Raw genomic sequence first — 12,793 nt, forward strand, 5'->3', positions numbered from 1 at the left:
GGCTGCAGCCATTTGGCATCATTATGATTTTTTGAGCTGGTATGAAAATGGTGGTTAATGGAGCCACACAGAGCTAATGTTTATGGAGGAGCTGTCAATGCTCAGAGGCAATGACAAACTGCAGAAAATAATAGCCTCCAATGCAGGTTACATTTAAGTGAAGAGGTAATAGTGCTGACATATCAAAAGGGTTTACTTGTGGGAATGGTTGTGACAAGGAATCAAAACTGTGTTGGAAATAAAAAGAATATTTTAAAATGGCCTTTGTTCCACCCTAAATTGTCTAGTGATTGTTCCCTGGTGTGTTTTTTTTGTGGGTCCTCAGTGGCCTATATTTGTTCTTTGTTTTATTTAAATTTTTTATTGCTTTGTTTTAATTGTTACATTGCTTTTGTTGTTATTGATTGCATGTTTTATGGTTTTATTGTTTCACTGTACTTTTTAAAGCACTTTATTCCGTGAGAGGTGCTATATTGAAAATAAATGTATTATTATTATTATTATTATTATTATTTTTATTATAACATCATTTGAAAAGAATAATTATTTAATCTTATTTAAAAATGATAAATTTATTTAAATTAATTTGTATTGATTGATTATTTTTCTTATAATTTTAAAATAAGATGGTTAACAAATATCAATCATCATTGTCATTGTGTATTAAATTTTTTGGATTTTTTATTTTGTTTCTTTTTTTATTTTATTCTGTTATATTTATTTATTTTTGCCGTCTTATTTTATTTTTTTTACCTAAACATAGTAGAGAATGAGTATCTTTTGAGCATATACTAAGTAAACATGATAGGTATAATACGCTTCTGCTTTAGCCTTTTGTTTTTCATTTTAATCTAATTCCTTGGTGTTATTTATTCTTTTTTATGTGCATTCCTTTTTCGACTATTACTACTACTACTAAGAAGTGTAACTTTGAAATGTCCTGTTGCCCAAGAAACCAGGCTGTGACTGTGAGAAGAAATCAATTCAGAAATACAACCTACAGCTATAGATAGCCTTGACAAGCCTGGACACGGTGTCTGCCAGCCGTCTACACAACCCATCCAGGTCACAGTCTGTTTGTCCCCTTGCCATCGGGAAAGAGATATAAATCCATCAAAGTCTGAACAAACACATCGAAGACGAGTGGATGCCTCTGTCACTCCCCACCCTCCAATATCTGTTGAGGACTGTAAACTATAATTTTGTTGTGAGGCTACAGTGACAGTAAAATGTGTGATGTCGTATAGAGGAGGTGGAAAGAAAGCTTGTCTGGCAAGTGTTGAAATCATCATTCCCATTTTGAGTTTTCACTGAATCCTGGCAAACAGAGCTGGAGACATTCTTCCAAACTCACCGTGCCCCACCACAGAGCATCAGCGTAAGTTGCAAACTCCTTGTTGAACTTGTTCTCCACAAGGTAGACGAGGAACGAAGAGAAGATGAGAACCAGGAAGCCGATGTACCAGGCGGTTACCAGCTCCTGCAGACAGAGGTCAAAGGTTAGAGAGTGAATGCGGGAAAAAAAAGAGAACTGAGTTAATGCACAACCACTCTGGCATATGAGCATTCACAGCTGATCAAACTAAATCGGTTTTTCTATGAACTCTGAGGACAAAACGTTCTGTGTGATAGAATGACCAGGTGATGCCAGCAAAAGTTGTTTTAAATCACTGCAGATTATTTTGTCAAATTCAAGTCCTGTCCCTTCTAGCTGTTACAGTTGGGTGCGAGCTTTTCATAGAAACCCTAATACAAAAGTGCACAAAAGCAGGTACATATGTTGTTGCTGTTATCAGGCCAGTACTTCCCAGCATTTTTCATCTGATTAATACCACCTCCAGCAGGCCAAACAGCGAACTCTGACAACAACGCAGATGTAGATGAAGATTCTACTTATTCCAACATGATTAGTAAGAGGATATTGCCATGGGTCTGGGTCCCAGTCCTGACCACCAATATACACAGCCCTACAGTAGCTGATGCTGACTACCCTGGACTGGCTCCCACTGCACTGCACTCTGAAAATGCACCAATCTCCAGCTCAGACTCCACTGTTATGTCAATGAACTTTACCCACTGCTGCTCTCCGCTCTTACTGCTGCTCATGGATCCTGGTGGATGCTGTTGCTGATACACATTCTCTACTCAAGCATTATATGTATGTTATGTCTGTAGAAACAGAACAAGAGTAGAACAAATTAACATCGCAGGATGGTCAGAGCAGGGGCCATTTTAATGTGTACCATTGCCACTGCTTCCACTGTAGCAGGCTAATTTCTGTATGATCAAACCAGCTTGTTGCAAACTCACTCAGGTGAGGTTTTGCACAAACGACCAAACAGGCAATGGCGCAGTTACATTACTTTTTTTTAAAATAAGCAATCTGCTACTTTTAAAATAACTGTTATTCCCCTGTTTATTTTGTTGCCATTAATTACATGTTTGCTGAAACATGATGTAAAATTACTGTAGCTGCCTCCAAAGGAGTGAGAGTCGCTGCTCAGCAGACAGCTGGGAGGCAGAGAGACCACGAGGATAAACATCCTGCAGATGGTCTAGGAGGGTTCAATCAATATTTGTGAGCGTGAGCTACTCTCTCTCAAAGCCAGAAACAAAGAAAAATTCAACAAGAATTTTCTGTTTTTGGATTCTTCGTTCACCGTGGAGGCATGCAAGAAAACGTTTTCTCAAGTCTCAAACTTGGGAGGTCATAGGGTATAAAGTCTGGAGCCTGATTTTGTGAACGCACAAAATGTTTGTTTTCTTGTTTATAACCAAGTGAGCTTTAGGCCATATCCAAACAAAGTCGGAACCGATTTCGTTTTTTTAAAAGTTTTCCATAAACACGGAATAGGTACGCAGACATGAAGCCACTGAAAACGCTGTAGTATATATGCAAGGCCTGTAAGTGGCGCTGCAACGCTGCCACAAAGTACACCAAAACCAGAGAATAAGAAACAGAGCATGTGCATAAAACTCGTGCGATGTAAACAAACACGAAGAAGAAGATGATGGAAAATACAAATGCCAGAGGAGCCCGCTTTGTATGGACTGACAACGAGGTAGAGCTGCTACTTAGGGTCACACTTGATTACAAAACTACAAAACTGCAGGAGAATATTGACTAGCGCATGTGGGTTAAAGGAGAGGTGGGGTTATGGCGTCATCGTTTCAGAAAAGAGGCGTACTGTGTTGTAAATATGGAAACGCGAAGGTGGTGTCTTCAGATTTTTTCACTCTGGGACCCGGTTTCAAAAGTTGGCTTATTTGGGCTCCTAAAACGCTGGTTCCGTGTTTACGAAAGGTCTATACGATAAAAAACCGTTGCGGATACACCTAATCTCGTCTCCATGTGGACATGGCCTTATTCTGCTGTAGTGTTCCCAGTTCTGAAACCAAAAATGTACCCAGATAGAGTCCTATAATCACTGTTATCTACAACATCTTTCACGATTCACTATCTAAGGAGCAGCTCCAGACTTTATACCCTATGACATCACAAAACTTTTAGCATTGTAGTTTTTGGATTTGGGAGAGACTTGTTCATTTTTACTATTTTTTCTTTTTTTTAAATATTTATTAATATTTTGATCTTAGACCAGCTGTTCCCAACTGGTTCAGCCACAGAGTCCACATTTCTCCTTAGTCTTTAGTTTGAGGTCCAAAAGGTTTAATACATTGAGCGTCATACTTGCGTTTGGCCATGTCGTTGAGGTAGTTTGCTAGGAAATTTACTGTATCTAAAAATAAAGTGTGTTTTTTTTTACAAAGTTGACATGTTTGGCCCACAACCCAGTTTGGCACCATGACCCACCAGTTGCAAACCACTGTCTTAGACCACAGGGGAATGTATGAATTCTAAAAACAGGTGAAGTTCCCTTTAAGAAGTAATTTCAACCAAACCAGAGCTGATGATTGTTGGAACAGTGGACTAACTACCTAGATGACTAACAAGACTAATGAAGATGGTTTTGGTGAGTTTCATTTAGTTTCAGTCAAGAGTGAATAAAGTGTGTTTTCTTAGTTAAAAGTTAAAAGGTAATCATGCTAACAGTAGTGAAGGTATGGAGAAAGACACTTGGATTGGATGGTTATAGTGTTCTGTTTAATGAGGACAATAGGGGTAAGAACAGGCCAAAACTACATTTCCAAACTAGTGAGTGTGGCACACTTCATGACCCTACTGACATGTGTTGTCACCATGATTATTATTATTATTATTATAATATTATAATCCTTTCTATTCTTTCACTTTCTAGGTATTTGATTCAAAGTGTCGATGCATTCAAATAAAGAAAAGAAAAATGCTTTGTGACTATTTTCTACAGAAGAGATACTCCCTTTGAAAACTGTGGACACCACAAGTGAAATTCCACTCACACTAACTGTATTGGAAGACAGATCTCAAAACCAAAACTATCTACATGGCTACATACAACCAGAAGCCGCAACATATATGAACTGAATCTTTAAGCCAGTTCAGCTGTGTGTGATCTTCTTTTACTTCTGGCTGCATAATTGGTTTGGCGGTAATTTCTCACTCAGTATAAACGAGAAACAATGGCCTGGTGAGAAACTTCCATAAATCATCTGCAGTGGCCCAAAAAGCCCTTTATATAATCCCTTACAAAACACATCCTCCCATTCATTTAAAATGTGATGGGGACTATTCAGTCTGAATGTTCAGCTTTGTTAAAAGCGAAGAACTGTGTCAGCAACAATGACCTGTCCTGGCTTCTGCATCTGCGGGGGTCATACTAATCTAACCGAGAAGTAAAAAGAAGTTTTCAGTGGATTTGTGTGGGCTGATCGAGGTGGAGCACGGAGAGATGAGAATGAGTCGAGGTACGAAAGGTAAGAAATACCTGAAAAGAATAAGTCAGGGAGTCGAATAGTTCAAGTTCTAAAACACTATCTATTTTCAGTACCTGTCTTTATTAAGTTTTATAACGTTTGATAATTTAATATAAACGAAATGAATGCTTTCACATAGTGACACAAAGAAAGTCAGTATGGATATAGTATGAATTATATACATACATTTCCCAGTTTTAAATGTGTGTCTCTGTGTTAATTGATAATTTATCTCTTGTTATGCCAAATATATGTCAGAAAAATCTGTATCAGAGTGTTTTTACACCAAAATCCATCGCTTTTTTCTTTCTGTGAAACCAGGTAAAACAGTTTCAGATGTTCGATGACTCATCCTGCACTCAGGTGTGTTTACCAAAGTCCATCAAATCCAGTCCAAATCAAATGAGACTTCTGGCGACCAGCTAGCCACACCAGTCATACAAAACTACACTTCACTGTTTGTGGGTTGTAGTAGCTACAGAGCAGTGGGGAGAGAGATAGGAGGATATCAGTGGGCAAAACCTTTGTTTTCATTTCCAAAGCAATGTGGCGGAGGTCTAATCCCTTCATCTCTCCTTCTACCTCCTCCTGGTCAAACAGTGAGGGATGTGTGTGTGGCGCCAATAGTATATTATGAATATTATATATAATATTTATCATGTACAGTTTGATACAAGTAGTGCTGTGCCTGAATCAGTTGACCCTGGACTTCTTGACTGATGATTCCAATCACTGACCTATTAGGGTTAATCCTAGACTACAAAAATTGAGCATAGTGTTAGTTCAGGCAGGACATGATGTCAAGCTCAGCTCACATCCCAGCTACATCAGCTGATCTCAAACAGCCCAATCTACTGATGGAGCACCTGATTGATGGAAGGGAGTCAGCTGATAGATCACATGATTCCTTTCTATGCAACCAACTGGCGAATCTCATTCAGGGCGCCCTATTTAAACTGCTCTGGCCTGCCTACTGTTGCTGCTTCTTTTCATGCTGTGTCTGACTTATCAGTGTCATTTCTGTTTGTCATTGATGCTGCTTTGCTCTGTACATGGGGCGGTCTTTGCTGCTGCTCTCTCTGCCTTAGGCTTTCCACGTAGGCGCATGGAAGGGCAGAGAGGTCCCAGAACAGAGCCATACAAGCAAACGATCAAATTGCAAACAGTTTTCAAAGTGGTCCTGACTGAACTGGTTTTCATGACAATACTCAAATGCTCATCCTAGAAACAAATCATTACCATTTGTCCATTAGTCCATTAGTGCTGGGCGGTATACCGGTTCATACCGAATACCGGTGTTTATTTTTCTTATGATATGAATTCTTCATATACTCCAATACCGGTGAGTATGTAGCATACACAACGTTGAGAACGCCGCGCGGCGGAATGTAGTGCCACAGGACATTGTTTGACAGGGGACTGTTTTGCAGTTGCACTAAACAAGTATGTGAGGGCACAACGGCGCGTTGAGCGGTGAAGATGGATAAAAACAGTGAAAGTTCTGAAACTGAAGTTCCAGAACGAGAACATGACACCGAAGAATTGTACCGAAAAGAGGAGCCATGTCTGTTGTTTGGAAGTTCTTTGGCTTTAAAAAAACCCGACATCAATCAAACAACAATTCTCTGCAAATGTTGTAGAGCTAAAGTTGTAGCCGCAGGAGGCAAAGTCCATCGATATACTTTTGAAAAATACTGTGATATAAATTTTTGGTCATACCGCCCAGCACTACTGTCCATGTAAGCTCACTGTACTATATCTATGGTACATACTGTATGGGGCAGCACATGGTTTAGTGAGTTCAGGATGTCACACTGGAAGTCACAAAGTCAAGGCCCTATGTAAATCATAAGCCGAAAGCTCATCACCTCTGAGAGATCTTGTTCTATTGGTAACAACAGCAACAGCAGGTGTGTATATGCATTGACTGTTCATGTGTGCCAGCCCACCTTGCTGTGTGCGTAGACCACAGAGCCCAGCAGCTTCCAGGTGCCTCCTCTTCGATCCATTCGTACCATGCGTAGAATCTGCAGGAAACGCAGGCTCCGCAGGACTGAGGTGGCAAAGATGTTTCCCTGGCTACCAGCCGACACCACCGCCACCGACGCTATCAGCACTATGATGTCTGGAGATAAGAGACGAAACACACACAAGGGCTCAGATAAATAAAATTAGCATAAATCATTACTCACTATGACTCAGCCATGGAAAGAATATACAGTATATGTGGCAGAATGTTCACACATTTAAGTTTTATACATTTCCAATATTTAACTTAATTTATTTACCAACCGTGACAACGTCATGACGGCTGGTATTGTTTTCACCTTGTCAGTCTGTATGTGTGTTTCATCATGGAAAAATGTGGTCATAGAGACACCTACTGTAGCAGGAACGACCACAGAAGCCATTTTGAGAACATTGCCAGGTGTATATATATAGTTGAGATCACAATGAAGGCTGACATTGAAGATGGGAGTGGTTCAAAAAAGGGACAATGAAGTAGGGAGGTAGGAAGAAGGGAAGGAGCTGTTGCCCCCCACATTACCCCCTTCATTTTAATGCTGCATTCAAAATGGAACTTGTGAGCTCGTGTTTACAACATGGGAAGTCAAGCACATGAAGTCATAAACTTTGAGCTCGCAGAATATTTCCACTTATAGAGCTGTGAAGACCACAACAGAGGAAGTGTTCATATGGACTCTTCATGTGAACATGGTAAACACGACCCCATTTGAACGCAACATACAGTTAGCTATCCCTGTATCGGATCTGGAGCGACCCCACTGAAGGAAGGTCTCCTCTTTATTATACTTGTTGATGAAGACTGGTCTAATTCAGGTTAGCTGAGTTCATTAAATTTGAGCAAATGATGATTTGTTTAAAACGTGAGATGCAAAATCAACATCCAAATACACCCAAACTGAAGCTCTATGAATAGATTACACACACTTATGCACACAGGAACAAAAAGAAATAGAGTAGACTTGTCACAGAAGCTGAAAAATGTTCACCCCGATAGCTTAAAAGTCCATCCTAAAGGCAAGTATATCTCACTAATATTGATCCTAATGTGAAACTGTCCCTTTAAACAGGCAGGCAGGATGGCTCATCCAAGCCTGGAGGTCAGAATATCTGGGACTGGCTTGATGTCTATCATGTTGCTGCAATAACAGCAACACACTGTTGTCACCTTACTCTCGCCCCTCAGTGAGACAAATTAACCCAACAAAGGCTCCATATTACTGGAGCTGACATAATCTGCCACGGGCATCAACAGCACAATAATATACTGCGGTGTGTACTCTTCCTATATACACTATATGTTTATATAAGTCGCTTGGATACCACATTAATCTGCTGTGGACACAAAGAGGACAGTGGGGAGGAGGGGACGAACTAAAGTACTGATCTGTGATGAACACATTTTTATTTTTATTTTTTGCATTGTATTTCTGAAATTATTAAAATCTCTACACTGCATGTCACTGAGTCTCTTATGGTCTAGTTTCAGATTTGCTTCTCATAAACGCAGGAAAGCTGTACTGGTGTATGTGCTGCAAATAGTGACTGACAAACATCAACAAACAAGAAACAGAAGGACAGACAGTTACAGAAACAAGCTCCTATGTTTCAAGAAAAAAAAATCTCTTATTTCCCACTTCGCAAACAGATCTTCCATTTCAGTGACGCTCCATGTGAAACTTTTCCCTTAAGTAGTGTTATTTAGTGTACTGTGTGCAAGACGTTTTTTTCCTTATATAGAACCATCCTGTCTGCTCCTGTCCTTCTACCGAACCCGTTTCGTGAGAGAAAGTGCTGACCAAGGTGTGTCTAATGGCTTCCCTTAACAGAAAAAAACACGAACCAGTTGAGCCATAGTGGGGAGATGGAAAAGGGGAAAGTCAGCAGCAGCAGCAGCACCATGAAAAATACATTAATGACACCCAGGAGGTGACCGTCTCCGGCGCACCCACAGGGTTGCAGCAGGTTCACTCCCTTTGAAGGTGCAGAGAGAAAAAAACACGAGGAAAGTGACAGTAGGATGAATGTGTGTGTGTGTGTGTGTATGTGTGTGTGTGTGTATGAATTTAAGTATCAGTGTGTGTGGTCAGTGAAAGCATCTGCAAACCACCTCCTTCGCTTTCTGGCTCTATAACTGACAGTCATAAGCTTCAAGAACACTATAATTTTCATTAAGAGAAAATTGCTTGCTTTTTTACATCATGATTTCAATGTGCACACAGCACCAGCTTCAGGTAGCCAGCTGGGAACAGATGCAATAAATGTAAAGTAATGGGAGTAAAGTAAATTTTCCACATATGTATAAAGCACTAAAGCACTATAAGTAAGTTATTTAAACAGCTTGTGTAAAAGAATGATTCTGTCCCAAGATTTTTGATGCATATAAGTGGTTGATCACTGTAATCATGATCACTACAAGTCGTTTCCACTGCATGCAGAAGTGGGACAGTTCTTAAATGGTTCAGGTCCGATTTAACTGGCAAGCAATTTTATGTGGCCATGGATGAACACTCCTCTGATAAAGGTAACCTTACATGTGGTGTCCCGCAGGGCTCTATTTTAGGCCTAGTTCTCTTCAATCTGTAAAAACTTCCACTCTGAAATATTATTAGAGATCACAACATCCATTTTCATGATTACACAAACAATACTCAACTATATATCTCTGTAAATTTAAATGACTATAGTTCGTTCAATAACCTGACTGTATGTGTACCTGACACAAGTTTGTAGATGGATCAGAACTTCTTACAGTTAAACCAAGAAAAGACTGAGCTTCTTGTTTTTGGAGCAAAAGCCGATAGAGAAAAATTATTTGACCACCTAAATTTATTTGCACTGAACACCAAGGAACATGTACAAATCCTTTGTGTTATCATTGATCCTGACCTAGACTTTGAACATCATATTAGAGACGTGACTTAAGTGTCCTTTTATCACTTGAGGAATATCGCTAGAGTCAAACCGTTTCGCTCCCATGCAGATACAAAAAAGTTGATTCACGCCTTTATTTCCAGCCAACTGGACTATTGTGACGCTCTTCTGTCTGGTGTGTCTAATGCCCTCTATACACTGTGCGATTTTAGCAATCTTATAAGACCATTGCATTGACACACTGTGAGACGTGGATCTAATAAACTTTGGTACGACGTCAAGTTTGATGTGTGCAGATTGTACGATGGCCGTTTACTACTGAATCGCTGGTTACAACGTACGTCAATATGCAACGTCATCAGCGTGCACCGCATCAGCCTACGTCATCCATCTGCGCCACCATAGGTAGCTTGCTCACCTGGAAGTTGCAGTTCCGCCGCAATTTCCTTCCATGCAGTGTCTTTGTTTCTCACGGTCATGATAGCAGCTGTAGAAAACATCAAATAAACAAGGCTTCTGCTGCCACAGCTCCACCAAACTTTCCTCTTTCTGGGAGTTCCACAGACTTCTTTTTGTTCATTTTACCTCCATGGCAAGTGATCATTTGTTTGGGTTTGGTGACCATTGTGTCATTTCGTGCTGCATTTCTATTGGTTGATTAGTAGACGTAGGTCGTAGCAGCTGTCACACTGTGAGATAGTCATCCTAAATTTCTGACACCCTCAGAATTTTATCTCAGGTTATCTTTGGTCACAAGATGTTGACAACGGCCGTCCTTGAACCTGTCTCACAGTGCGACGTAAGACCACCGTTTTAGAGCCACGACCAAAGATATCGCCACGTTTCTCCCACGATGGTCATCTTTCGTCTGGGACAGCCCAAAATCGCACAGTGTATACTGGCCATAAGAAAGCTACTGCTAAGTTACAGCTTGTACAGAACGCAGCAGCACGTGCTCTGACAAAAACCAGACAGAGAGCCCACATTACTCCAATCTTAAAATCATTGCACTGGCTACCTGTCTGTCACATAACTAATTTTAAAATTATTTTATTATTTTTTTTAAGCACTGAATGGCCTTGCCCCAACTTATCTGTCTGACATGGTCAAGATATTTGTGCCTGCTAGGTCCTTGAGATCCTCAAACTCAAACCTCTTGATTGTTCCAGATGTTAGAACCAAAAGGCACAGAGAGGCAGCCTTTGTTAATTATGTCCCTGACCGTCTGTCCTGCATCTCTCGCTGTCTCTGTCTCTCTCTCTGTCTCTCTTTCTGTCTCATTGTGTCATACGGATTACTGTTAATTTATTATGCTGATCTGTTCTGTATGACATCTATTGCACGTCTGTTCGTCCTGGAAGAGGGATCCCTCTTCAGTTGCTCTTCCTGAGGTTTCTACCTTTTTTTTTCCCCTGTTAAAGGGAGTTTTTCCTTACCTGCTGCGAGGGACCTAAGGACAGAGGGATGTCGTATGCTGTAAAGCCCTGTGAGGCAAATTGTGATATTGGGCTTTATTGATAAAATTGAATTGAAATTGAACTCTAGGAAAAGTCTGCCTGAAGGTCTTTGGGGCTCTAAATCTGTTGAAACATTCAAACGGCATTTTAAGACATGTTTTTTAACGAATCAATGTGCTACAGTAACATAAGATTTTACCCATTCAAATAGTAAAAAAGAAGAAAAGAAATCTGGGGTGGTTGATGTTGATATTGTCACAAACAGCCACAAATAAATCGTTATATGGGAAACACATTAGCAGGGATGTACTGTACACTTTGCTGTTGGAATGCCTTTGTTTACCCATTAGCCATGAGACACATCAATACAGCATACATCAGGACAGTATAAACAGTGATTCTTCTTCTCTGCTATGACGTCCATACTAAGAATACCAAGCTAGCGTTTCCTTAAAACTAGCTGGTGGTGTGTGCCATAGTGCCGTAAAACTTAAGGTACTTCTCTCAGGAGATCCTACACTCACCAAAGTTGCATAGTGTAAAGTTGCACTAATACAAGTCAGTGTATCACTTGCATAATGTTTCTTTACAGAGTAACTCAACATCAATTCCCCAGTTTTGAGGTAATAAATTACATCTAGTTACTTTATTACACTATCTATTGATCCTGGTCCTATTTTATAGTGTTCACGGCAACAAACATTGTTTTCCTCTTTCTAGAGGGAACACAGTAGTTCTGTCTGGCCCCCCAAAAATCTATTAAAAATGTATGATGGTCCCCCTGCATATGAATAATAATAAAAGAAATCGGCTGTAAGCAGTATGGACAGTATGGAGAATGGAAAGTCTGAATAACTGAGAGTAGCAGTGGTGGAAATTCTACCGAAATTGTGCTACTTCCACTCATCATGTCCTGTGTTCTGTCACTCTGTCTCTGCTGCATCTGCTGAAACATCACTAAAATAACTGTGCAGTGTGCCGAGAAAGCTTTCCACGAGATAAGAAGTCCTGTATCCTGGTTATATGGTGAAAATATACTCACCACATGCTATTCAAACATTTTAAACAGCTAGACATTTTTCTCTGGCAGTGGGACTGTGCTGCTATCAGCTGCTCCAACGGGGAACTTGAACTTTGCAAAGAACGGGCAGTAAAAGCCAGAAGCCTCAGCTCCATGAAATCAATCTTACTTTCATTAATCCCCTTTAAATCCTTGTGTATTTTATGACGGGGACGTGTTCAAGCTAAAACAGGGTGTCATATTGGTCTTTGTTGAAAAAAGATTCATATGACTTGGATCGATTCACAGCCTTCTGCGGGTATTTTATTGAAGACACAGCTTACAACTTCACATACATGAACGATGAGGCAGCCCGGCAGAACAGTTCACTAAACATTCTCATACTCCTCCGCAGATAACTGTCATACCTAACTTTCCATGTGCGTGTATGGGTGCTAAATACTCTCCTACTACCAGCCCCCGGAATATCCAGCTGGTCTGAAAAACACCCCTAGTACCACCCCGGGTCCACATTTGACCACACTTTAATGAATTTCACTGTAAAATAACAGTAAAATACTGG

At 40.3% G+C, this 12,793-nt stretch overlaps 1 protein-coding gene across 2 annotated transcripts in view; it reads right to left on the bottom strand.

The window, feature by feature from the left end:
• Nucleotides 1–12,793, bottom strand: part of kcnq5b (potassium voltage-gated channel, KQT-like subfamily, member 5b) — a 182,049-nt gene that overhangs the window by 32,388 nt on the left and 136,868 nt on the right. For both annotated transcript variants that reach the window (XM_078166285.1, XM_033624583.2), the window contains exons 4-5: nt 6,804–6,979; nt 1,355–1,480 (exon numbers count right to left, since the gene is read on the bottom strand). In XM_078166285.1, coding sequence (XP_078022411.1) covers nt 1,355–1,480; nt 6,804–6,979 — 302 coding nt within the window. The remainder of the gene's footprint in view (nt 1–1,354; nt 1,481–6,803; nt 6,980–12,793) is intronic.

Source organism: Epinephelus lanceolatus, chromosome 3 (genome assembly GCF_041903045.1).
Source record: "Epinephelus lanceolatus isolate andai-2023 chromosome 3, ASM4190304v1, whole genome shotgun sequence".
NCBI lineage: Eukaryota > Metazoa > Chordata > Actinopteri > Perciformes > Serranidae > Epinephelus > Epinephelus lanceolatus.